At 39.5% G+C, this 27,429-nt stretch overlaps 3 protein-coding genes across 3 annotated transcripts in view; 2 read left to right on the plus strand and 1 right to left on the minus strand.

Annotated features, from left to right (window-relative positions):
* The first annotated feature begins 3,417 nt into the window (after positions 1-3,417).
* Positions 3,418-11,767, plus strand: depdc7a (DEP domain containing 7, paralog a). The gene is made up of 9 exons (XM_042414734.1): positions 3,418-3,498; positions 6,849-7,308; positions 8,069-8,199; positions 8,344-8,536; positions 9,272-9,492; positions 9,666-9,808; positions 9,893-10,018; positions 10,166-10,244; positions 10,365-11,767. Exons 1-9 carry the CDS (start codon positions 3,483-3,485, stop codon positions 10,586-10,588), a joined length of 1,593 nt encoding a protein of 530 aa, XP_042270668.1. The 5' UTR covers positions 3,418-3,482; the 3' UTR covers positions 10,589-11,767.
* A 1,009-nt stretch (positions 11,768-12,776) lies between these two features.
* On the minus strand, positions 12,777-24,443 carry cstf3 (cleavage stimulation factor, 3' pre-RNA, subunit 3). The gene is made up of 20 exons (XM_042414720.1): positions 24,226-24,443; positions 23,415-23,519; positions 23,139-23,234; positions 17,884-17,916; positions 16,995-17,092; positions 16,826-16,892; positions 16,703-16,737; positions 16,484-16,610; positions 16,294-16,371; positions 16,034-16,196; positions 15,707-15,816; positions 15,485-15,601; positions 15,160-15,378; positions 14,938-15,040; positions 14,586-14,655; positions 14,287-14,482; positions 14,046-14,196; positions 13,824-13,918; positions 13,640-13,700; positions 12,777-13,354 (listed from the first exon to the last, which is right to left on the minus strand). The coding sequence occupies exons 1-20, from the start codon at positions 24,250-24,252 to the stop codon at positions 13,155-13,157; spliced, it is 2,151 nt and encodes a 716-aa protein (XP_042270654.1). The 5' UTR covers positions 24,253-24,443; the 3' UTR covers positions 12,777-13,154.
* Positions 24,444-26,998: 2,555 nt separating this feature from the next.
* The window catches only part of hipk3b (homeodomain interacting protein kinase 3b), a 38,993-nt gene continuing 38,562 nt past the window's right edge, over positions 26,999-27,429 (plus strand). The window contains exon 1 of the mRNA XM_042410768.1: positions 26,999-27,367. Within this exon, the coding sequence (XP_042266702.1) occupies positions 27,295-27,367 (73 nt within the window). The 5' untranslated portion in view covers positions 26,999-27,294. The remainder of the gene's footprint in view (positions 27,368-27,429) is intronic.

Here is a 27,429-nt window from a genome sequence, read left to right on the forward strand (position 1 = left end):
TCCCGGGGAAGTCCAGTAAACTGTGATTACAACTACCTGGTTTACATTATTCACTTTTACATTACATCTATTTTACAACAATAAAGAGGTTCACTACTGGTATCAGCCATGCAGTTTAGACGTGAAAAAATTGTGACAGGGATCCAAAAAGTGTCCCCTAAAGTGTTGTCCCCCCCCACCCCACCCCACCCCACCCCACCCTACAGCTCAGCTCCAAAAGGTCAGTTAGTGTTAAACTTCACCTGCTTGTTGGAGTGTGCAGTTAATATTGGCTCACATCCTTTAGGGGGAAGAAGACACCAGCAAAGCAAGAAACTTGTCGTGATGCTCGCCCACCATGCTGTCATGACCAAACTATTCAGTGTGAATGGGGTGGGTGACATTGTGTCAACTGAAAGGGCCTTGAGACTGTTGAATAAAATATGATTGTCCATGATTGTCCCCCCTAACTCCCTCCCAAAAAAAACAAAAGTTTCTCTGTGCTGCAGCGACAGTTCTATGAGGAAAAGGCACTGTCCTCTGTCCTTTGGAGCTGGAGAGGAGCGGGGGCGGAGGACGGCCAGTCAGGCAAGTGTTTGGGATTCCAGTACGGGCACAACTGGTAGGGACAGATACTGAACGTCTGCTCTCCAGATGAAAAGCGTATGAATTTTAATGCACTGCATTGTTCCATATGTGGGAGACAGACTGAGAGGACCCTTGAGGCAGCGTGAGAATGTGAGAAGGGCACAGTACTGTAAGTTGAAGGCTGCATGTTGGATAAGACTGCGACTGTTTTTTTGGGAATGCTCTTTAGTAAAACCTAATGTACTGTCTGATGATGGTGTTGTTTTTAAAGCTGTGTTTAACCAGTCATGCAAACTCTTACAGGGTGCACAGCAGGATGCTGTTGTTCATACTGTACCTGCCACCAGGTTTGCAATGTGTTTTACAGCATATAGGTTCACAATTTTTCAAGTCTGTCTTAGAATGACAGTCAGGTGTTCATGTGAACATTGACACATGTTTTTCCCACTGTGATCTTTCCTCCTCTTCATAACGACCATTAAAAGATCCCTTCACAATGCTCTTTCAATGTAAGCAATGGGGGACAAAATCCACAGCCCTGCTTCTGTGCAAAAAGTGCAAAAGTTTATTTGAAGCTAATATAAAGGTTCAGCTGTCCAAATTAGTCAAATCAAGTAGATATCTAAAGGTTCTGTTGTTTTAGTACCAAATTCTACTGCAACCCAAAAAGGAAACATAAAGAGGGAATTTTAACTAAAACTGACTCTAAATTTGGAAGATATCCACTTGTTTTGACTTAAATGGCTTGAAGCCTCATATTAATTTTAGATGAACTTTTAAATACATTTTTGCACTTGACAAGGACTGTGGATTTTGTTCCCCTTTGATTACACTGAAGGTGAATTAGGAAGTGATCTCTTAATGGCCAGACCTGACTAATGTTTTAAGACAGACTTGGAAAATTGTGAACCTAACTTTTAAGAACATTTTCATCTTTGTTGTCCCACTGAGGCCCTAAACAGGAGTTTTCTTATTTTGAATGCCACTTCCCAGGGGAAATTCCTTAGTATATTCGTCATTATCATACCCGCAAATAAACTTCTCTTGACTAACATTGAGTGACCGATAAGTATGAAGGATAGAGAAAAAGAAATATGCAGGGCTTTCCGGCTACAGAGAGAGAAACAGGAGAGCAAATATTGCTTTGACCTTGTGGACCAGAATCTTTAATTGTAATGACCAAAGTGTTCTCTCTTTCTCTGTCTCATTCTCTGTGTTAGCATAAAACTTTTTTTTTTTACTCTACAGCACCGAAGTCAGCTTTGTGTCAAGTTGAAGAGTTGTAAAACCAGTTTCGCCCCCAGCCAAAGGCTTCTCACTCTAACTGAACGCACAGAGTAACCTTTTACTTCAGGTGTGGATTCCTTTCTCACATGTGGATATGATAGCTGTATATAAATACTGAAAAACACCATCTACAGTAACAGAAAAGGTGAGTTTATTAACACAATTCATTCTTTGTGGTCATGTGTTACTGTTAAACTGTGACTTTATTTTGGTCACGCAGGAGAAGAGTGTTTACTTTTGTGACTCAATGTAAACAAGTGAAGTTCAGGTGTGTTATCATATCATTTTTGTATGTGGCTTGAGCAGCTTTTGATTTTCATTAAGATTTTGAAATATTTTGGCAAGGTTTGCTCTGCTTTGCATTCTTGTAGTTAACACACGCAGACTTGCCGTTGCATTAGAGCAACGTTACCTTGCTCAAGAGCAGCTCAGCAGTATTCACAGGAAAAAGAAATTTCCTTTCCTGCTTATCCTGGGAACTCCTCTGTTTACTTTTTATCAAATGGTTTGAAAAGCCAAACAGATGTAGGACCTATTCTGGCCACATACTCCTCTACCTTTACCTTCTGTTCGCACATTCTCACTTCAGCTGGCTAGAAAGAATTTTTCTACATGAAGCAGGTGAAGAGAACAGTAATCAAACCGGTTTGCCCCAGTTGAACACCTCACCTGTTGAACCACACTTGTGTCTTACGATGATAATAGCTGTCTTCCTCTCAGTCTCCCATTCAGCGAGTGACCAGCATTGAGTTTACAGTGTCAGCTTACTACTTTTCCACTGTCGGATTACACCTCAGGACAGAAAAGGCACCAAGTCAGAGCCTCTCAGTTCATTCTGTGTATTTACTCTGCAAGTTTGTTTATGATAAACATCTTAAGACATTTCAAATTAGCGTCAGTCTGCCTTTATGGATCATCCCAGACAAGGTGGAATAGCATCAGGGATACTTTGACACCTGAGGCACCTGCAGTCATGTGTTTGATAACTGCGTCCCCAGTGACGTCTACTGTTTTGACTGAAGGAAACAGGAATCTGTCTTTACAAAAACATTGAGCTTTTTCTGTTTATATATATCAGTCAATCTCTTCTCTTCTCTGGAATATCTATATCTGTCTCATATGCTTGCTGCTGTTGAACAGGTCTTTATCAGATCAGATTTTCTTCCACTGTATGCTTTTAAGGGTGTGACATTTAGTGAGTGAAAGGTTGTCTGAAAACTTCCTGGATTTTCAGCATTTCTTTTAAATGGAAAAGTCTCAAAGAGGAAATTGTGAGTGTTTAATAAGAATCCTACACACTGGCTTTTGCTACTCAGCATTGCATTATGATGATTGCATTGTGAATTTCATATCCTTCATAAAAGGTTTCAGTTCAAAACGTATGTCCAAATGTAAATAAGTAAATAATAAAAACAAACAAAAAAAAACGCCTCAGATAGCCAGTAGAGTCTCATTATCACACTAATGGCCGGACAGGGCGGTGATTGGGACATGAATAATGCATTGCAATGGGAGGAGACGGTTTCGGGGGGAACTGTAGTTAGTTGCGTGCGTCACGTTGAGAATTGGAGACTGAGGAGCCGGTACGGTCTGAATGGCTGTCTCCACAGTCACTGGAGGAAGTTTTCATGCAGCGAACACCAGGTAACAGTCTATCAGTTAAATAACTCTTAGAGGTTAATGTCTTACGTGTTTGAAACACACTGGAAAACGAAGAGTTTGGCTTATATAGTTCTGTAACCTGCTGTTTTGTGATGGGATGTTTTAAGAAATTATATTTTCATGTCTTGCCTTACTGCTAATTTAGATTTGACTGAAACTATTGGGCTTTATATGTACTTTTAATGTGTTATTCATCAACAAATTAAGGTTTTACGCACACCGCGTGCGTAAAATCTATTTTTAATACACAGGGGCTGATTTTTCTAATCTAAAGTGTTACAATTTCTAAAACATGTTTGGAATATTTTTTCAATGTCTGTTTGGTCATTAAAAAAAACTCAAAGCGGAAAAATGTCATTAGGCTATAATGCGCCCATTATTAAGGTTTTATATATGTAATTAATTTCTTTATTAATATTTAACAGATCATTTAATGTTTCGTAGATCAGTTATAAAACATTAATTAGAACAACCTTTTGGGTCTTTTTAAAACTGGGTTATTTGACTTTTGTGCTCAGTGCGGACTCAGCACGTTTGCTCTTAAGTGTTTGTGTTAAACACAGGGAGAGCAGGGTAATTACCTATATGTATAGGGCACCATATATAGCACACACACACACACAGAGTTTATGAGGGTTCGAATTCATACGGGCCAATAGTCCACCGTGGTTCAGCATCTTCAAAGTGTGTCCTCTGGGATGATCAGTTAATCTGACTAGTCCCAGCATGTGGAAGGAATGAAGGTATCTGCTACAGGCGATTAACAACCTGCTGCTATTGGCCTGATGATGCCACGGTGCATTTTCATCGCCAGAAACCATTAGTCCTGTGCTTGTTGCAGGTTATGGCAACACTCTTTAAAATCAATACGTTTTTGCTGAAACTGCTGCAGTGATAATAGTAGTTTTACGAGTTGTGTCTAACCACCGTGTCCACAAGGGGAAGAGTCCCATATGTTGACTGCGCTGCTCCCTCTGCGATTATTTACCTCCACTGATGTGTGCAAACACTGCTGCACTGTTGTTCTTGGCTGAAAGGCAGGTCAGTCCTCTCCTGTATCGTCCTACAGTCTTCTAACTGCGGGGTTATTATGTAAAGAGGAACCAAAGTCACAAGAGAAGGGGACTGGCGTCAGCTATGCAAACCACTCTCAAATCTCAGCCCAGCGCAAGCAACAGGAGGTGACAGAACACAGCCGGGTTCCCAGGATTGTATTGACCCACACCTGACCCCCACTCCTTTTTTCTGTCTCTTTTCCCTTAACAAGCATTAATGGATATTGATCAGATCCGGATTTATTCTGTAACCAGTAATCCAGGGATCCCTGTGGATTATGCAGATGGTCTCCTCAAGGATTTCATTCTGATAATGCAGTTTCTTTCTACTAATTGACTTAACCTAAAAGTATCTTATTCCGGTGATATTTTGCAGTGACTTTATAGTGACTAATATTGGAATAATACAGACCTCTTAGTAAGAGTTTAAAGAACTGAGAAAAACTGTAATCTGTTTCTTTCATTCATGGCATTATCAGCTTGTTATATCTCCCACGATGCCTATTATGCAAACTGTTGAGAGGTGTTCTGCATGAAACAACTGCTGCAGCCACAATTGTTCTTCCCTGATATGCAAATCCCTTGTTCAGGACAGTTTCTTCTACCCCAGAGAGAAACACAGTTTGACGTAGATGTATCTCATTAATCAGCAGATCGCCTACCTCTGCTCTCAATGAGCTCTTGTATTTTTTTTTTTTTTAAACAAGTGGGTGAACATCTGCTTGCTGCTGTACTGTCCTGGAGTCTTCTTGTTTTCAGGTTTTACAGATGGGTCAAATAGTGTTTGTCATGTTTTGTTATCATAACACAGAGCTTGGCTGCTGCTGTCTGGGCCTGATTTATTGCCCCTGGCCTCAGTGAGTCTCTCAGATCCTCCCCTAACATTTGCTCAACAGGCTTTAAATGTTTCCTGTTGTGAGATGAAAGCCACACGGTTCTGGTTTCTTTCATTGGTTAGGCTTTGTGGTGGTTGACACAAATGTTGCAACCGTGAAATCTTTATAACAAAGACCTATTAACCATAGAAAATTAGATATGATGAGAAAGAGCATGATGGAGAGTTCAACATGTTTGTGTTGGATCGCATTCATCGTCTACTGATTTGTGAGCATGTATTAGTAAGAATTGAGCCCACCCACCGGAAAATACAATAGGAATATATTAGGATATCTCTTGTGAGAGCAGTCTGACAATACGATCATTGTCTCTCCATTTCCTTTTGCATGTGCAATTGAGCGTAGCGTTGCATTAGGTGTCTGTTATCGTAAGAAAATCACTTACAGATGATGCTCTTTGTTTCTCTACATGCGCTTAATAACAACCGACTGCAGCATTTAAAGTAGGATTTTTGTTCATACAAAAACTTGAGGAAGAAAGAGGATTTGGGGAAGGTTACTGCTCTCATGAGATGCATTAATGCTGGACTTTGTTCTGTGACGCCCACATACAGTAACTTGAATTCAGATTCTGATTATGTGACATTACACAGAAGACAGGGAGTGTATGTTTGGCAAAGTCAACAAGCAGAAGCACTGCGTAGTTTCTGAGAAACTGCTTCAAAATTGTCAAAGCTGAGGAATAGTTGAGTACGTTGTGTGATTTATAGTGTCTCCATGTATAAAAGCTTACTTTCATCTTGATTTTTGGAGTAGATATGTGGACTACAATCAACAATCATTTTCTTTCTCTTTGGTTTTTTCAGTCATGATTCATTCATTTAGTCTAGAAAATGTCAGAACATAGTAAAGCATGTCCATGTGATGTCTTAAAATTGCTTATTTGATCTTACAAACTGTCCGAACCCCAAAGATATTCGGTTTACAATAATATGAACCACATAAAAGCAGTGAATCCTCGCATTTGAGAAGCTGGAGCCAGTAAATGTTTGGACTATTTTTCTTGGTTTATCACTTAAATTATGAATTGATTATGAAAACTAATTTTTTGTTGCTTGACTAATTGATTAATTACTCATTTCAATTTCTAAACTTTCAGCACCAGTATTTAATATAGTTGTATGTATTGTTCTTATGTGTATCAGTGTGTAAACCTATTGTCACGACTTACTTATTATTGCCAGTTGGTTGAAATCTCTGCAGCAATTCAAATGTGAATCTTGTGAATTGTCATAATTAAATTTCAAGAAAGCTGGTTAAATATACATGAACCCTTTTTTGTTTTTTCCTGGCTGATTTAAGATTTTAACACCTCTACTTCAGCACTCATTCCCACACCTCTGACTGTCTCTGATACTGACCCTCTCCTCTCCTCCACCAGAACAAGGCATGGCTGGGAAGCCTTTCCGGGCCACCTATATCTGGGGCAGCATCATCTCCAATCTCCACACTCATGTGGAGGTCAAGCGCCGGCGCCACAACCTGAAATCCTACCATGACTGCTTCCTGGGCTCCGAGGCCGTAGACGTGGTGTTGGCACACATAACCTTGAACCGTTTCTTTGGTGACGAGGCGGTGCCTCGCTACAAGGCCGTCCGTCTCTGTCAGGCCCTGATGGACTCGAGGGTGTTTGAGCCAGTGGGCATTAAAGTATTTGGGAAGGAAAAGAAGCGGGCCACATTTGAAGACAGCAGTTGCAGTTTGTACAGGTTCCTGAGCCCAACAACAAGCCCCTCATCTCTGACCAACACCAAGTCCCACTCCACTAGTACCATCGAGAGCGGCTATGACTCACCAAGCATGAACAGGAACAAGAACAGCCACAGTCCGTCACGTGAAAGGTACAGACAAATGTCACAACATCTTCAGATCTAATTTTTGATTTGCTTTGTTCTCCTTCCTCCAGACCTAATCCCAAATCCAGCAGAGAGGGAGTAAGGGGACAACGAGTTTAAAGTTCAAATATAAACTTCATGAGAGATGAAACAGAAAGAAACCCACTGTGTTACTTGCTTCAACACATTTTAAGCTCAAAACTGTGAATCCTTAAAATAAAAAAGCCGTCATTTGAGGCTGGAGAATTTAATTCTAAGAAGGATGTCGGGCACATAGCAAACACAGACAGGATGAATTACCCGTGCGATGCTTGCACATGGCCACAGCACTTTGTGTTAGCACCGTTTTGATCTGATGTTGTTTTTCTGAGTGACAGCTCCAGACTGAACCAGAAAACAGGCCATATGTCTCTAATAGGAGATGAAAGCTGCAGAGGACCCATGTGCTCTAATAGTTTAATAAAGCTTTTGTTACTTGCAGCATGGGCCAAGTCAAGTCTTCATAGGAATAATATAAATAAACAGAAAAGAAGAAAAACTTCACTTGTCCTATTTAATGTTCATCAGAAATTGTTTAGTGCTGGAAATTGAACGTTTATTTTGTCAGTTTGATATGAAATAGCCGTAATCAAAACAGCACCAAATTGTGACTGAATCACAGGTACTAGGAACCATTTGCAGCCTGATGCCACATTTGTTCCTGTAATAAGTCTGTTTTTTTTTTTCAATCATTCTCACTGATTGCTGTTATTATGTGACTCTTCAGACAAGAGGTGCTGAGCTACTCCACCCACTCCCCTGTAAAAACAGACAAATCACTGGAGGACGTGCTGAGAAATCTCAACCTGAGCTCGACCATCACCCCTCAGATGATCAACCTCGGCCTCTCACAAGAGCGTAAGTGGTTCTCCATTGGATAAAGTACAACAAACAACGTAAAACAGGGTCCATGTTTTCATACAGCCAATGCATGGTCATATTATGTGTGTGTGTGTACCTATAATATGACCCTCATGGCTTTTCATTCTGTGTTTCCTACAGTTGTAGATGAGGTGTGGCACCAGCAGGCAGTGTTCAGGCTACTGCAGCTGATAGAGCTCCCTTTGTTGGAGCACTTGTTGGAGGGGAAGGACGCCTCGCGGCCTCCCTTGCACAGCATGGACAGTGACCCGGACCTGTTGTATACATCAAGCTACCTAGACAGAGAAGTTCTCAAGGCCTTCAGTGAGGCACAGTGAGTCTCCAATAAGCCCGTACAGTTTTCTCTATCCTCTAAAAACTGTGACTTTTCTAATTAAAATCTGATGTTCTTGCAATTCATCTCTCCTAATGCACTGATTTAAGATTTGAGAAACTCTCACTCAGTTTTAATAAACTCTTTACTTGCTGCAAAATATTAAAGGAGAATTCCAGTGATATAGCATTACACCTCCACAAAGTCAAGGGACTCACAAGAGCCAGATTGAAAAAAAGAATGGTCAAAATTGAAGCAAGTGAGGCAGAGATATCCCGACATTTAGTCCCTAATGTAGTTCCATAAGCTCTGGATCCTACATTTCCCATGATGCACACAGCAGCATCTTTTCATCAAATCTTCCCTGCTTGCTAAACAACCACGTCTTTCAAACTCCACATAGGCTCTCTGTTATAATTTTGTAGTCTCCAAGCCCAAGGTGTGATAACCCTGATGACATCACTATGACATCATCAAGGGTCATTTTCTCAGACATCACAAAGCCTCTGCATAGCCACAGTTTCCACAGGCTGGGTAGTACTGACTAGAAACTGACTTTGACATGTAAAATTGCAGTGCTGGCGGACAGAATAATGTTTATGTTTGTTGTTCTCTCTGAACCACAGAATGTCAATTGCTTAGACGACCTTCTTTCTATCTCTATGTCTCCCAGTTGCCTCATTCCGTTCTCTCTGTTGGCTGTGTTTTAAATCACTACTCTTCACTCTCTCTCAGGGCTGATGAGTGGATGTCAGGAGCAGTGGACTGTTTGGAGTTTCTGCCTGATGAACTAGTGGTGGAGGTCAGTCGAGGTTTGGCTGGCTGCACTGACGACCTGCTCCAGTGTAAGAAGCTGCTCTACGGGGTCCTGGCTCAGCATTATGGACAAGCAGAACAGCCACCTCTGCTCAGCAACCATGTCTTCGACATACACTCTGGCATTTCGGAGCTACTCGGTAAGAAGACATTTTGATTTCAGGAGTGCTAATAAGGCCTTTATGGTGATGTAAACTTCAGTGATACATTTTTAAATCATGGAGATATCACATTTCATACAAGGCTAACATATAAGGCTAAAATTCTCCAGCTCAGTGTTTTCATCCTGGTGTTTTGCTTGGTTTCTTATCAGTTAACGGGAAGCAAGAGCAAGCTCTGGAGGCTCTGCAGCTGAGCCTGAAGCTGCAGGACTCTCGTAGCAGGGAGGAGCTGCGCAGGCTCCTGAGATTCATGGCCATTGCTGCCAAACCACAGGAGGTCAAACTGCACACAGAGGTGAGCTCTTGCATGCATCTTTTGTGAGTCCTTGTGTATATGTGTGTGTGTTTGACCATTGCTAACCCCAAATGCTTCTCTAAGATCGAGAACAGAATGGCAGTGAAAAGGTCTTTCTCAAGCGCCATCATCTACAGCAGAAGACTCTCCAAAGGAAAAGTGGACTTGATGGTCCTGTTCATGATGGATAACCACTGTGATCTGTTCAAAGTGAGTGTTCTTTATTTGTCCTTTTGCCCACTTGTGTTGCAGGCGGGACATAAAACTTCTATTTGGCGTGAAATAAATATTTAATATCAGAGTCTTTAAGTCAAGATAAACACAGACTACATGTACCACTGCTCTCTTTTCTACCAGATTCCTGTTTCATTGCACAAAATGGTCAGTGACAGAATAATGAATATCGTGAAAGGGAAGGATCCAGATATGATAACGGGTTAGCAGATTTTCCTTTTATCTATTCATCTAATTCATTCAGTGTTGTTTGTGTGACCAAAGAACATTTTGGTATGAATTAAGATCTATACTCTTCCTTTTCCATCCTTCTTTACTCCAGGATCAACATACTGCACAAGAGTGAGTGCTAAGGCCTACTCAGAAAATGCACAAAAAACCACTAAGGATGAACTCTGGTCCTTACTCCGGACAATCCACGAGAACCCTAAACTCTCCACCAAAGAAAAGCGACGGCTGCTGGGACAGTTTTACAAAGGCCATCCGGAGATTTTTGTTCAGTACTTTGGAAATCGATTGTCCACTGTCAACACGTTGCTACAGTGATATTTATCAGCTCAACAAATTCATGTATTATAATGTAAAAAGAGGTAAATATGAGAACAAACACTAATAAGATGTAAATGATGTGAAGATGTGCAGCATATGTGGATTTTATTTGCTTATATGTAAATAGTTTAGACTACTGAACAAGAATGTGAATCGTTAAGTGTAGAAAGTCGTATTAAGCTCTGATATTTATGGACATATTTACTTCTCTTTGTTAGATATTTTTTTGGATGCAGGACACTCACATTAAATATCTTTGTGAATTTTGTACGTTGCTTTCCCAGAATGACAAAATGAACCAGAGTTCATTGAGATTTTTTGATGTTTTCACACTGCAACGCGTCTTGACAACATTCTTTGTCTGCAGCCAGTGAGGACAAGTCTGCATATGACTTCTCAATGGTTGTATTCTTTGTGCTTGTGCAACAGAGACATTGTTAGGAATAGAGATGTGTCTGTTCATGTGGTTTCTCATATATAATGCGATGCATGTACAGCTATGTCTGAGGAACCCTCAAACGGAAATTTAAACCTGGAAATTTGAAAGTCTGATGTTGTGTTGTAGTAAACAGTCAGTGGCATTCATGAAGATCAGCCCTCTGGGTCTTTGTGTTTGTTGCTACAAATCAGCAAAACAGATGTTTGTACATTTTTTTTTTGTTTGTTTGTTTTTTACTGCAAAACCTTAGCCTCGTTTTAGTGGCATCTTCAAGGTTCTGTTTCAAACAAGGTTTTTGTGTTCCCTCTAATCAGCTGGGGAAATTGCTTCCACATTTTCAAGTGACAAAAGCATTCCCAGACTATGCATAAACCCAACACATCTTGTGCATATTTTGGCAGGTTTTTACAGGATTCATCAGGAATTGTCCTAATATTCATACATGTACATTGGCCCTTTTTCATGTGTGTATTCTGATGAAAAGAGAACAAGTGGCATCTGGTATGTCAAGTAATGTTTCCACAAAACACATATAAGATTCAGTTTTTTTCTGAATTTCAAAATAAATAAAAAACAATTTTATTCTGAATAAGAATATGAGACACCCTTTGCTTTACTTTGTGACCATTCCTACTTGACCCCCACACAAGATGTGGACATGTTGTTTTTTTTGTCAAATACAGATATAGTCACCTTTTTATAGTTATATTTGTAAAATCTAAGGATGTTTTATGCTATTGAGGTTCTCAGTCAACTAATAAACTTGTGAAATTGTCATTCATATGAACTGTCTTTCTATAAAATCAAAGCCTTGTTACAGTTAGTGAAAGGTCAGTACTATCCGTCACGTCCTGTCATTGTTTATCCTTTATCTCAAGATATGCAAGTTCAGCTTAACATTCAAACGGCAATTCACGTAAGAAAATGAAAGGTCCTTTCCGTTTAAAGATCCATTGTTCTGTTTCTGGTATGTAGACATCATACTTGCCTTTAAGACGCTGAAAGACAAAATCACAAGTATGTTTGGACTGCTCTCAGGCTGTACTCATTGACTTGATATTAACAACTAACTGGACAATGAGAAATGGATGAATAAGTGCTCTTGGCAGGGAGTTCTACAATAACACTATTTCAGGGAAACTGTTGGCAGAGTCAATAGATACACATTTCATAGTAGGGATTAGATTTGCAGTAGAGTGGAGTTCTGCATAAACTGTTTTATGCCAGTGTTACCTGTGATTAGGCACAGAGCTGAGATAGGCTTCCGCATACAAAGGCTGTGTTGGGCAAATAATTATGTCATCAGTCCAATGTGAAAATGAACAGCTGGCTGGTATTAAAAAGATTTTTTAAATTGTTTGTCACAATGGGAGATAAGTGTGTATATTTATTAAAGGTAATGCTGTTTAATAAGCTGAAAGGTTTGCTTTCATTGAAAACTACAGTAAATATGTTTAAGGTCTTTTGGCACATTCAAACTGAGGCAAATCGTCCATCAAATAAAGCCTGTTAAAAGTTTTCATAGCTATCTTGTCCTCATACAGATCGGATAAATCTCATGCTGCTGTCTTCCTTAGTGGGAATTTCAACAGAGGATGACTGGTCCTGTCAGATCAACGACCAAGTATCATACTGCCCCCGAGTGGTAACCATAAAACATGACATGGCTGTGCTTCAACACAAGTCATGATAAGAGCAGGATAGGAATACAGCATCAGTTAAAGTCAAATAAAGGAGCAAATCCAGTTGAATTCTTCCCCACTTTTATTGAAAGGAACTGTTTCCTCCAGTTATCTAAAAAACAGCTTGTTTCCACTTTGCCATCACTGGAACATCACAAGGCCAAAACTGAGCTGTGTGCCAAAATCAATGGTTGAATTAAAAATTTTGTACAGTATAATGGTCAGTTTTTAAAAATAAAAACTGTTAACAAAAAAAAAAGCAACAAGAACACTCGAGTGTGCGTACTGTGTGTATGTGTGTGTCTGCATATATGTATGCTTGCTGTACAGAGATCAACGGAAGTATAATCTGTCAGACACACTCAGAAATGTGGACGTTTACCACATTTGACCACCTGTTAAGATTACATTCTTGTACGGTTCACTGTGTGTTTTAGTTGGCTTATCGAATCCTCTTCTGTTGGCGTGCGCGGTAGATGTCATGTATGGGTGGAGCGACCGCTCCTTTGTCATCCTCCTCGTCGGAGTCTGCGTTAGGCCTCTTGAGTGACTTGGCAATAGCGTGGTTCTCCATGGATCCATTGCCCTCCCCTCCTGCATCAGGCTGTCTGCCAGTGATGAGCTCTACAGCAGCATCGACAGCTATGGAGAGCACAGAAAATTCATCAGTAAGATCTATACACAGTCTTTAGCCAATCTAGCAGCAGTGTGAGGCTGTGACGGAAATTACAAAACAGAAAATTTGTTGGATGGATAAAGGTCTTTATCACTAGTTTGACAAAATAAGTCAACATTGGCCTGAAGGAAGAACCAGAGGAAAGGCTACATCCATCCATCTGAAACTAAATCACTAAAGCCCACTTTGCTAGTGTAACTAAAAATAGAGATGGTCTGGATTGATCTAAAATACTGACAAAAGCAACTTACTCTCAGGAAGTGTGCATCTCCTGAATGTTTCCATGAGCTCATCCACTTGAACAAAGGGACCCTGCAACAAGAGACAATTACAGACTCTTTAAGACAATCCTAGCAGAAAAAAAACCTGCTGCTTACACCTTGTATTCATTACCAGTAAATATGAGCTTGAGAGTGTTAAGCTGCTGCTACTCACAGTGAAGCACGTAGGTGGAGGGAGCAGCTTCATTAGAATAACAGCAGCGGGGGGGACTGGGAAAACTCCACCAGGGACAGGGTGTAAACCTGGAGCTGTGGGGAGGAACCCAAGAGGCTACATTAGAGATGAATCCTTTTACGCTTTTAAGTAAATGCAGAACAAACACCAGAGACGTATCAACAACTTAGCTGTGCTCATGGCCAACTAGGGACTACGTACGGGCAAGGTGACGTGGCTGAAAGGGGATCATCTGATTGGTGTCAGGTTTGGGATATTCAGGTTTACGGTCAGCTTCATCCTTTAGTGCAGGCGCAGAGGGCGCCACCACTGTTTCTGGGAGCAGAGCTGCCAGTTTGGCACGAGACACATCCTACACACAACAGACATAAGTTAAATATCAGTTCAGCATTACAAGCTAGACATGTTTAACTGCGTTGTCTATGAAGGGAAAAATACACACCTTGTATCCAAGAGCCTTGAGTTCACTGGTGGAGCAGGGATACAGGTCCATGAACTTGTATCTATCTACAAGCAAGGCTGTTTCTTTGCCCTCGTACTCATCTTTGAAAGCTGTGAAACGCCTCCGCTCCACTTTCAGAATACTAGCCAGGTCTCCTATGTTGCTCTCAAAGGCCAAGAACCGCGCCCAGATTTCACTGGGGAGTAAAATAAGAACAAAATTCAGCAAACTTCGTAAGAAATGTTGATTTTAACAACACAGGCCTACTTCAACGCAACATAATTAATAGCTGACATTACCCTGACTTTTCTGGCGACAAGCTTCCTGAGGTGAGGACACGTTCAAACAGAACCCTAGTGTTGTTATCCTCTGGAGAAGGAAAAAGCAGAGGAAGACAGAGAAAAATAGAGTTAAAAATCTATCATCCATTATTAAGATAGTAATGTAAAAGATTTTTGTTATCTCCAAGCAACGGATAAAAGGACATCACTGCTTCCTTTCTATCAAATGACATGTTATAAAATTCATGGCAAAAGTACAGCAGCACCATCGTAACAACTTCTCTTAGATTTTTTGGACTGGTAGAGAAAAAAACCCACATATTTCCAACATTATGTGTATCATCTCTGCATTTTATTACACATAACCTACCATTAAGATGTGAGAGGTAATCAATGTACGCAAGTATGTACTCTGGAATGTCACCATATTTCTTCAAACCAAGCTCAAAAATCTTGAAGGCCACTGATTTATCCTGTTGGGGGAAAAAATCACAAGTACAAAAACAAGTTAAGAATTGAACAGGTCTTTAAGATTCCTCTTAGTCACACCATAAAAATGCCAAACATGCAGTTATACAGTACGTGTCTTCACCTTGCTGCAGTAGTACTCCATCAGTGCTGCAGTCACGTACACGTGGTGACGTGTACGCAGATCCTCTCTGGCCTTTTTGAAGATGGTGCGACCTGATTTGATGCCCTCTGCCCTCCTGGCAAACTTCATGTACTGGATGTAGACCAGTGTGGGGTCAATGTCCTCAATGGCCAGCAGTTTATTATAGATGCTGTGAACCTTCTCATATTTCATACGACTCTATGAGGACAGCAAAAGGTAAATTAAAAATAAACATACTGATAGGTGCCTGTTTCTCTTATTGTTTAGGTTAGAAGTTGTGTTTAATAAGCAACTGCACACTCACTTCTTCATAGTCAGCGAATGAGAAATACAGAAGCATGTTCTTCTTCAGTAGAGTCCCAATGGCACGTTCATAGATGTTAGCTGCCTCGTCACTAAACAGCTTGGAATTATTCATGTCCTGAGGGAAACAAAAGGACGTTATAAAATATTATTGCACTATTTTGTAAAGTAAAATCACACCAATTTCACATAAAATCTGGATCCAAAAGGTTTCATCTCTTACCCCTTTCTCTGCCAACAGTTTGCTAGACTGCTCCAGGTACTGTGCTGCCTCATACCAAATGTCAGGATGGTGACCCAGCACCAGCAGGCACTGCTCATAGGCAAACATCACTGCAACACATAACAAAAACACCCATCCATCAAAAATTTTAATTATGTCAGTAATCAACGCTGGTCAAGATATTGCAAGAGTGTCTATAAGGGAATGTCTTTGGCAAAAAATCCTTATACACTAATGCATTTCCACTGACTAATTTAGTGACTTATAATTACAAGAATCACAGGACATATACAGCAGAGATTTTCACATTATAACAGAATGCAGCACCTCTTTTTGTGATGAGGGTCTGGTCTTCTGTGCGCAGTGGGTTGCTTTTTTCCCACTGGATGTATTTCTTCCACATTTCCACTTGCTGGGCTTCCTGAGGGGAGTTCTGGGGTGGTACCGAGGGTGCATTCCTGTCCAGCCCCTTCATCACAGTCTCATACTCCTGAACAACACACACCAGACAACAGATGTTTGCATAAACAGCACAAGACAGAGGAAACAGATTTGTGCATTTTGTGACGCTTTGCACAATGTATCACCTTTGCCACTCTCCTGGCATTCATGTAGTCTCTGCTTCGATCCTCGATCATCTTTTTGGCCAAGTGCACATTGATTCCCTGATCATGAAATAGAGAAGTCAGTTTAGCCAGTCTCTTACACTCTGGTGCACTCGCATTTTAACAACTAAAACACCACATATGCAAACATACATGGCAACAAATATCTCACCTCTTCATATTTGCTATAATCTCTCCAGAGCTGCTCTATATTGATCATGGGATTCACACAGCCTCTCTGGTACACCCTCCGTACGGCCGTGATCCGTTGGTTCTCTGCATATGAGCCAACAGCCTCACTGATGGAACACAAAACAAAAATGTCAACATTTGACAGTTGTCTAATGCAGTTCACCTAATCTCACAACAGTACAAGAAAAAACAAACTTACACTCCTTTGAGGAAGTTAATGTAGTCCACCCAAATCTGGCAAATAAAAGAATAGCTGTTAGGATACAGTAGTTAACAGAAACAGACATACACTGGTTAGATTAAACAGTGCAGATCTGTGTACCTGATATGACATTATTTCCATGCCAATTTTATCCAGGGCGAAGTCATACGCTTGCGCCATCTTCTCTCTGAAGGCAAGAAAACATGGGTATTGAAACAATAAAAATGACAACTGACAGTACACCAGTATGCCACATTACTTTCCTCTAATACCCAGCATGTTGTCTTACTTGTAACTAGGCAGTTTTCCTTTGGTCTCTCGGACATATGAGAGGTAGCATTTCCACAGGTCGATGTGTAGCACCTTCATGAGGCATCTCTGAAACAACTACAAGGGCAAGAATGGGGAAAGATAAAAACAACTGCCCCAGAAACACAGATTATATATACACTGCATATATTTTAGAAGACACCCAATCAACATCAGTGTTCCAATAATTTGCTTCAGAAAAACCCCATGCTCACAACATTCCTACCATCAGATGATGAAATAGGTCTCTTATGTGGACTACATTTCAGTGAGCTCCTCCAAACTATAATAAATACCAGTATGTGTGTAACTGCTGCCTTTGCACCAGAGTTTGGTTACATTTTTTTTATATAAAGTGATGCTAAGGCAAAACACAAACAAATTCTCAGATTCAACTAAGAGTTTATTAAAATGTGGGAACCAAGTAGGAAACAACAAAATCCAGTGCAGTCAGTTGAATATATTACATTTGGCAATAGAAACTGAGTAAACAATGGCTATAATTAACTCACAGTTCAAAAACCTTCCATCCATTTTCAGAAAAGACATTTTCTCTCATTTCCACACATTCAGTGCTTGTTAGAGTTTGTCAACCTGCACAGTTTTCCCTTGTTTTGGGGATTCAAACTCATAATGTTGCAGGTACATGGTCAACACTCAAAATGATTGGACCAAAGCACATACCTTTTATGTTAATAGACTAATCATTTTAAAGAGAAAAAAAGTGTGTATGAATATTCTTTTACAAGTCAAGAAAAAACATGCTGTCATGATAAACAGCTAGCCTAATTACAAACTTTCAGATGACCTATCTTGGATTTTAAAGTAACAGACACTATCCAGTTTTCATGTGTGTGATGGACACTTACCTTTTCTACTTTGTCATAGTTTTTAGCCTTGATCTGCAAATAAGAGTGTAAATGCAATGTTAATTTAATAGTCTTCTCTTCTCTCTTTTTTATGGCTTACAGCAAACATGCATTCATGCAAATGTGACCCCACACACATACACATATGCACACAGGACATTGAAGATCAACAAAGTGAGATTCACACAAGAATGACAAATTACTTTTAGAAAGGGGTTTATTTTCTTAGTAGATTGCGCCTCAGAACCCTGACAAACACCAGTGACCACGTGTTACAGATAAAATACTTACAAAAAGATCTGGATGCAGAATTTAAATATAAATGTTACTGAGAATACAGAAAAAAAAATGTGCTCAGAATTTGAGAAGTACAGTACTTGACACTTTTTAAAAAAAAAATCTCTTCACAGACTTTCAGGGCCTCGGGTCAGCATGTTTCCTTGGTAAACACTGTTCCAACAATGAATTTCATACGGCCTAATGTTGATGAGTTGAGGCAACAGTCTCACAGCACCCTCCAGTAGTGACAGAAGAGACTGTTGTTTGTGTGGTGATAGCGTCCCATCCCACTGTGTTTACATTAATATGCTCTACAAAGTGAAAAAAGCAGCATTCAACTAGCCTGGTGGTGACAAAACTAACAGTTTACATGGAAGGTAAATATCCCTGTGGGACTGAGAAGCTGTAAGATGACGTTGTTGCAGGGGCTTCAGTAATTAAAGTGTTACAGTGAAATAGGCAAATTATAATTATTACTTATTTAATGACCTGTTGTAGTAAAATTTAAACATATTTATCTGTATCTAGACACAAATGGTCCACAGCACCGTAGGGGAAATTATACATTTAACAATTTAAGATGAAAAGCTTGTTTTAGTCATTCATTTCAATTAATGACCAAAGCAGTGTAATTCAAAGTTCTAAAGTGGTGCATGCATTTCACACAAATGGAAAAATTAATCTCTTATACAACTTAAGAAAAAAAAAACCTTTTGGCACATCCAATACATTGGACACTAATAAAACATATTTTAAAAGGGACTCATTTCTTAAAACTAGAAATTAAAGTCCTCTTTCAACACCTACTGCAGTTTAGAGTGCCTTTAGGGTATCCTGCCTAAAAATGACTGACCTACATTACTGGCTAATTCCAGGAACTGCAACAGCATATCTGACATGGTGCTTGCACCTTCATTAGAAATACCAAGCACAGGTAAAATAAAGAGATATGTAGTTTAGGAAATGTATCTCCTGGTGAAAATGTTTATTTTTAGCCAACAAGATATCATGTAATGCCTAAGAAACACAATTTGGAATGTGAAATTCTGAGTTATTTCAATTGTATCAAGACTTTTACCTAACTTAACCTGACATGACTAAATGAAAAGATTTTCTAAGCTTTCCAAAATGTACATTCGGTTAAGTTACAACTGAGGTGTGAATAAAACAGAATTAGAATTAGTCTTCCATGATCAGTCAAATCTGAGCTTTTACAGCATCTGTTTCCATGTGCTAAACTGGAACAACTCAAAATGAGCATGAAGTAGACTGCAGTACTGGTATGTCTGGTTGAGTCAGGTGAGATGGTTACAGAACTTTGAAGATGCTCCTCTGAGGTGTAACATGCTATATCACTAAAAATCACTTAGGTGGTCTTATCAACTTGCTTTAATATGAGTTATGTAATAAAAATAACAGCTTCATTACACAACCATTTCAGGGGGAGGAAAGGAGATGAGGGCAAGTGAGAGGCAGAAACAGATTTATGAAACAACATCCCTGCCATAAGATAAATAAATGATGACATTTTCACTATTTGTTGAGGACAACTGCCTGAAAATGTCTCTGGTGGACACTTGGGATACTGTCATCAAGTACTGACTGATAAAAATTTTCTACACTGCAGTAAATAAGTTTGAAACTTAAATGCATCTGTGAATACACAAAAACTCAACTGCATTTGTTTTCCACTTTTAGACAAACTATGCAGTAGGAATGGTGATATTGTAAATATAAAAACAAAATAAACAAATTTCCTTTTTATTGGATAATAAAAGGGACTTGATTTTAGTTATGCAAGTTTTTTCTTTGTCCCTGCTGGTTTCCGACAAAGGGGAGGTTGTATTTAAAAAAATAAAAATAAATAAAATTCCTGAAAAACTGGCCTCATTTGCTGTTTTCTCACACACTGCAAGTGACATCTCAAGACTTTCCTTGTTTTTTCCCCCCCTTCATGTCACAGGAAGCCAAATTATGAATTGACCAAAACTCCAGCAATTATCAGCTGATATGTGCTGCCAACTTTCACTCAATGGCAAAGACTCTCATTCTCAACTGGGCATTCCAGTATAAGTAGTGTGACAAATAATCCTGACTGAGCTAGACTTAAGGATTTGGTATGATTTGCCCAGTATACAACTTTTTACAAATGAGGTCTGTGTAAAATCTCAAGAGAACCAGGCACTCTATGCTCACAAGTGAAACTGCTTTGCATTCCCATACAGTTGGTGAAATTGGCCTCAGTTTCACTCTTCTCACACACTATGTGACATTTCCCCTACTTTCCTCATATGTAAATCTTTGGAGATCCACACTTTCTATGCTTAGAAGTGAAACTGCTTTGCATTCTGTGACAGAATGTGCAGAATATTAAGATTTCACACATGGGTTATGTAAGGCCAAAAGGGTTTCCATGTTGGATCAGTACATTAATAGTTTGAACCTGATAAAGGGGGGATGATAAAAGGTCATCCACATACTCACCAAATAGGGGATGTCTATTTTAACTAGGAATTGCAAATACATTGCAAGCTATTAAAATATCCCTTCAACACATGCTTTGGATTTAAATACTATTAATATACTATTTGTATTCCAGCTGGGAATTTTAACGCAAATAAATAAAAATTCATGCAAGATCAAAAGGGTCAGTCTGTCATTTCTGTGAACAGAGACCTCTATGCCAATACGACAAACCAGTATCTTAGTTTGTGTCTTGGCCTGAATTGTGGGTTGGACATTAGTGGAAAGGTTGTGACTAAATAATAATCTGGTGAAGAAAAGGGAAATTGGCTAAAAGTCAGTTATAACTTGATGATTTAAAACAAATTATATATTGATTGGCTTACTTTAAAGGGACTGGTATATTTGCTTTGCAGTACAAATAGCTCCTTATTAGAAGTGTAATCTGAGTATTTCTGTTTGGTAGGAACCTAAAAAAAATTACAAATGATGAGCCTAAAAGTCTACATTTACAGGCATTAACTTTTCAAACTTTAATGAACTCACTTAATCGCTTGACAAGGTTAAACATAAGCCTAAATTTATTTTTGTTACAAATGTTCAGTGAAATCACATTCATGTATTCCATCTTGCCTAGAAAGTTGTACATATCCCCCCCACCCCCAAATATTCACATGTAACTCCCACAACTGGGTGCTAATATCTAATCTACTAAAGATCCACAGGTTGGTTTAAACATAAATACCCACCAGAAAATGACCTCAATGGAATATTTCTTTCCTATTTGTAAATCCTGATCAGTAACGATAAAAAGAGAAAAGATTATTCTATGGGGGCGCCCCGGTAGCCGAATGGTCACTGCGCATGCCACATAACCACAGCGTCCCTGGTTCAATTCCAGCCAGGGACCTTTGATGCATGTGGTACCCATCTCTCTCTCTCTCTCTCTCCCCTTGTTTCCAGTCTGCCTCTTCACTGCTCAATAAAAATTCAAAAAGTATTCTTAAAAAAAAAAAAAAGGAAAAAAAGGTTATTCTATGTTAAGTGGAAAACACAGTCTTATTTTCACTTAACAAAAAAGGGGTGACACTGGCCGGGTTTCAAACCATCAAAATATTAAATCTGTCACCTAAAATTATTAGTAATATTAATTAGTAAAATATTAACTAAAATAATTAGGCTTCCTGAAAAATAAAGCTTTGGTGATGACAATCACTCATTACTAGCTGCTGTAAGGTGCTCCTTATGTTGTTGCTTGTTATCAACTCTGTAAAGGGGTAACATGTAAGTAGTGTGTGATTTGACACTTACGTATTACTGGTACAAATACTTATTGTCATCTGCAGGATAAAGGGAATCATTAAGGCCTGTTCTTGAGAAGCCCAGTCCATTTGGAAAATGCAGTGCTCTCTTTCACTTCCTAACATAAATATGTTCATATAATAAAATGATCTCACTTGAACTGGATAATACAAAGGTGGATGGGAATTGGGGGGGTGGGGGTTAGGGGTAGCTTCACCTAGCAGAGCAACCCCACAATAACAAACCACAATCTCAACATACAGCCGCATTCCATACACAGCACAGAGGCCACCTTTTTTCAGGATTACACACTAGTTGTTGAACTAGTGATGCTGGTGCTTGGGTAAAGGGAGCAAATACTGTGCAGCATGTTTTACACCAATTGCAGAAATTGTCTGCAGGGGTAGAGGGTTATCTATGCACCATGCACTACACAAGGTTAGCAAAAATGACTTTGTGCAAGGGAAACTGAATCATCATTTCAGTAGCTGATTGCATAAGAGCAAAGCTTGTTGGTGGCATCAAAAAAAAGTGGGTCACTGGTCATATATAGATATATTCAGGAGGAGTGGGGGAGAAATGTCTCAAGGAAAGAAAGGGCCACACAATCAGAGTATTTGTTTATAAATTTACCCGAAAGAAATGACACAGGAGGCAATAAATTGACACGACAAGTGAATAAAAGGCTAATGCACTCCAATACCATTAAAATAGTTTTAATACTGTTGCAGACCAAACATGCAACAAATGCACTTTACCCCATTTAAGTACGGCGCAGAAAATGTTTTTGTAAATCCTGGGAACATAAGCAGAATTTTCTGAAAAAGAAATGGTTATAGAGTTGATTTCCCCTTTGTTTATGTTTAAAGGCACAATTCTTAATGAGCTGAGCTGAAGTCTGACAAGGAAACAATGTTTTACAGCATCAGTATCCTGTTCGATCCAAAGTCCCTAATTGTGTAGGATGTATATGATATCCTTTGGCAGGTAGGTGCCCCTCCACTATCAAAATATCTTTATTACTACTGACCAATATACCAGATGGTAATGAAAACAAACCATTGATAAAAGTAGCCGAGTAGCTCAAATCAAGAATTGTGACTTTAAACTTCATTTAAGTAAGAAACATTTTGTTTGTGTGAAAATCACATTGTTGATCATGTAAGAAATAATCCCAGCCATGCACACTTAAGAAAAGAAAAAATATTAACCTCAGCTTCAATGAACAGTTTCCAGAATCTGCCAGAACTTGGGAACTGCGTGACAAGTCGCTCATATGTCTTCCTTGCTTTATCTATAGGTTGATTCTACAGAAGGAGAATGCATTTACATTCCACACTATTAAACATACGAAGAAGCAGTCATGTGGGGAGAGAAAAAAAAAAGATGTAGTGCTTTGTATTTTAACAATCCATAACCCTTTACCTCCCCCCACCCTTTATTCCCAGTTTGCTTAACCCCAGGAATGCAACTATGTGTCACTAAACCTGTGCTTCTCGAATCAGAATGCTCCATGCGTCAAGGTCATATGGGTTTTCTTCCAACTTCTTTTCTGCCTTCTTCACCTTCTCTGGAATATACTCTGCTGCTGCCTGCAAGACAATACAAATGCACAAGGGAAAAAAAAACATTATGTTGCTGAATGGAGTCACAGAATAAACACCACCTGCAATGGTGGTGCCAATTCTAGGGGCCCACATAACGCTAAATGAAGCTTTATTACAACAGAATGGGGGATATAATGCTTCATGAGATGTTGAATTCTTGGCTTTGCCCCTGCAGTGTGTAGTAGAACAATAAACAACAGGTTTGCGACAATTACACTTGCAAAAACAAAAACACTTCATTGTCTTAGTTCCACTAACGTTACCTAGCTAGGTCTGTACAGCTGGCACCATTAAGAATCATCCAGCACCGTGAAATGTCGCATCGGTTACGGCGATTAACTAGCAGAATCTTTACCGTTAATATCAAGTTACCATGGAGGCGTTGTTAAGTTAGCTCAACGTGTTAACGCTCGACAACCAAGAATCGACAAATGCTAACGTTACCAATTACGTTAACTGTTAGCCAGTCAATATGGCGTACACATAGGCTAAGCTCTCGACTTTACGACAAACCAAGAAATAACATGCTATCTGCGCAATTATGCAATACTAGTCTATGGTAAGGTATATAAATTACAACAGAATGAGTTCACTTGCTAACATCACCGAGGAATAACACACAAGCTAAATATGCTGGCGTTTCATTAGCGGTTAGCTTGCCCGTCAGTAGAACTGCATGTAGCTAACTTACCTGGTCGGCTGCTCCGTCGGTGGACATGGCTGGAAGAGTAATCTAGGTTAGAAATGTAACAGCAAAAGGAGTAATGCTCAAATAATAACGTGATGGCAATCTTTAAAACGACCAAGTAATCGGCATAGCTTCACAAGAGTCGATCACATTGCCCTCAAACTACTAGCTGCTCAATAGCTGGCCGATATCTCAAAATGGCGTGAAACCAGTGTTCCGGTCGCAAAAAAATGTTTTTCCTAGGATGGCGACGGAATAACCCGCCCTACTCTGCCTCTGATTGGCTAGTACTTGTTGCCTTCGTTGGTTGGGTTGGTTAGGTTTAGGCATGAGGAGTGAGATTGGTTAGGATTGGGGTAAGAATATCAGGGTAAGCCAATCAGAGGCAGAGAAGGGGCGGGTCACGACTTCGCCATCTTAGGAAAAAAAATGCGTTCCGGTACACCAGCAGTAACAACAATAACATTTCCGGCGCAAATCCTTCAAAACAAAACATTAGCATTCCCAAAACCCATCTGACTGCGCAAATCACATGACGTCACAATATAATACAATACATCTTCACACTATTATTTAATCTGTAGAGTTATAAACACAACACATTAAGCAGTGCCCTATAATGGTGACTTAATTGTGTCCACTTTAGATCTGTTTATAATAATAGGTCTACTATAGGCTACTAATTGAATTTGAATTTAGAGCGCTTTTCAAGATATTCAAAGACGCTTGAGTAGATTTTATGTAAAACACCATCTGCTATACATATCCACTTAAGTGGGAAGGCAATGTGTTAAACAAGTGTTGATTGGATTTATTCATTAGGCTATTGTGTAGCATATAAACACCACTTGTTGAAGTATATGGGTGCCTGGAATAGACTAAACCACTTTTTGAGATATGTCGGATGAAAATGCATAATTTTGGCAGCATTAATGGGATTTAGGTTTTTTTGTGAAGCTAATTACTTTAAGAAAATAGCAATAAATGTACTGACTAGAAGCACAATATGTTTTAGTATGTTTACGCATGACAAGCACGTGCATTCAGGTGATTCATACATCTCTAAACCAGGATTACTATTTTGGCCTATAGGCGGCTTTTGGCAGTATTACTGTACAGAAATGACTACTATTCAGCCCCTGTTTGATGTTGAAGGTCTATGGACAGTTATGACAGAATAATCAGTAGTCAGTTCTATTAGTAATAAAACAAAAGCTTTATTAGTACTGTATAAAGCTGGTCGCCTAGATGGTTGCCTTTCTGGCCAGTAGGGGGAGACAAATGATAATGATCTGGCCCACAACCCCAAACAGACCAGAGCAGAAGACAACAGAGTTGTTATCTGATCGCAAGTGAACAAGAGTGCACACATTTTCTCACCTACAAAGCTATTAGGACACTTATCTTGTTTTTTTTATAAGATCCTACACGATCTAGTAGTCTGGTGACATCATGTGATCCTGCCACATCTTCCTGTACTAATTGAACAGCAGATGTTTTTTACTCTCCACACTATTCTGAGCGTCTAGATGCAACATTTGTAGATGAAAAAAAGGAGAATCTTTTGTTTTTAGGTAAATTTGGGAAAAAAATAGGCCCTGATATGATAGTTAGGTGATGTGATATTGTTAGTGTAACTTTGTAGGATACTGTTGATGTCTTCTCATTCACTGTGTAAACGACGGAATAGACTGTCCAGATTTGAAGGTATAAGCCATCCACAGCTGACTGGGATGAGACTGGGAGGGACAACATATCCCACCTCTCCTTGAGTCCTCCATGAAAAGCTGAAGGAAGTATCTAGGGGGGCATACATGTGGGCTACTCAATTAACCACCACAGCTGTGTGTGCTCATGATGCACCAGGCACAAAGACAAGAGGTTCTCACACCTGCTTTCCAGCTGACAGGCCTGATGGTTTGTGGTCTGTAATTGGTACAGGGCCTCATGATGACTGGGAAAGACAAATGGCTTTTGGTGGATTAAATTACAGCTGGTGTTTGCAGACACCGGGGGCTTATGTGCAGCTTTCTTTGTCAGCTGGGTGCCTCCTGACTGTCTGAGCAGTAGATGTCAGGTTGAGCTCCCCCACTTACTTCCTAAAGAGGACTTTACTGTTGACAAAAGAGGAAAGAAAGAGAATTATTATTGGTTACACATGTAATGGCTTCATTGGGTTCTACTATTGCAATTTAAAACATTAAATAATTTTAAGGGGCTGATCAACTGAATCACCCTCCTGATGTTTTGGACATCGTTTAAGATTTTATTAATTAATTTTTTGTACAACTTTATGCAATCAGGTATTAAAACTTTACACTAGAAGCTATTTTTTCCCCTCATCACTCATTGTTGTTGACAATAAAGTTTCTCAGCTCCATTTTCTAGTGCAGAGCTTTCAGGTTTGGTTCATTAAGTACACTATCTACAGGATGTGATTGTCTTTCAAGTACTGTTTATTTTCTCTGCCATCTAAATATACATATAAATACAAAACATCTTAAGATATTTTATTGACAAGTAAAAGTCAAATAGCCCACTGTAGCCCTTGCTGATTGTTACTGTTTAAATCCTCATTTATTTTATAATTTCACATCTCATAAAGTCCTCACCAGTTTTTTGTTATTATGAATGTTAGATTTATCTCATGAAGATAATATCTCCAATTTCTAGTCTTTTGCATTGTGCTGTATTTTATTCCATACAGATGAATTGAGATGATTTTTAGATCTGTGATCGATTACTCTGGTCTGGCCAATGCCGTCAGCTAACAAACATTTGCTTGCAGTTGCTGCTAGAGAAAAGGGACATGTTAGAGGCTGACAGGGCCACGGAGCTGTACGTGTAAGGTTGGGTAGCGGATACCCTTTCAGAGATGGGCTACTTTGCCCTAAGAGGAAGGATACGGATTTGAACAGTGTAGCTACAACCTGGACTCGGCGCTGTGTTTGTGGACGCTCATATGCAGGACTTAATTAATGTTTAAAATGTGGGAGATGGTGGCGTTACCGAGAGCGAGCTCTCCCTTCCTGTCGTCTAGGACAAGATGGCAGCAGTGCAGGCGAACTGTGCATGGTGTGGATTTATAAGTCCATAACATGTTCAGAGAAGCCCTGGATTATACTTATACTGACTCTATGTGAAGGTAAGTGGTGGAGGGGTTCGGCTGTCAAATTGTGATATTTGTTTAACTCAACCTTTTAAACC

The sequence above is a fragment of the Thunnus maccoyii genome, chromosome 1 (genome assembly GCF_910596095.1).
Source record: "Thunnus maccoyii chromosome 1, fThuMac1.1, whole genome shotgun sequence".
NCBI lineage: Eukaryota > Metazoa > Chordata > Actinopteri > Scombriformes > Scombridae > Thunnus > Thunnus maccoyii.

Excerpts from the sequence above, each read along its gene's own strand:
- depdc7a (XM_042414734.1), top strand. Across the intron at positions 8,200-8,343 it reads CCTCGGCCTCTCACAAGAGC|TTGTAGATGAGGTGTGGCAC; the intron begins GTAAGTGGTTCT and ends TGTTTCCTACAG. Across the intron at positions 8,537-9,271 it reads AAGGCCTTCAGTGAGGCACA|GGCTGATGAGTGGATGTCAG; the intron begins GTGAGTCTCCAA and ends ACTCTCTCTCAG.
- cstf3 (XM_042414720.1), bottom strand. The coding sequence starts at position 24,252 with ATGTCCACCGACGGAGCAGCCGACCAG. Across the intron at positions 16,611-16,702 it reads ATTAACTTCCTCAAAGGAGT|TGAGGCTGTTGGCTCATATG; the intron begins GTAAGTTTGTTT and ends GTGTTCCATCAG. Across the intron at positions 16,197-16,293 it reads ATGCCAGGAGAGTGGCAAAG|GAGTATGAGACTGTGATGAA; the intron begins GTGATACATTGT and ends TGTGTTGTTCAG.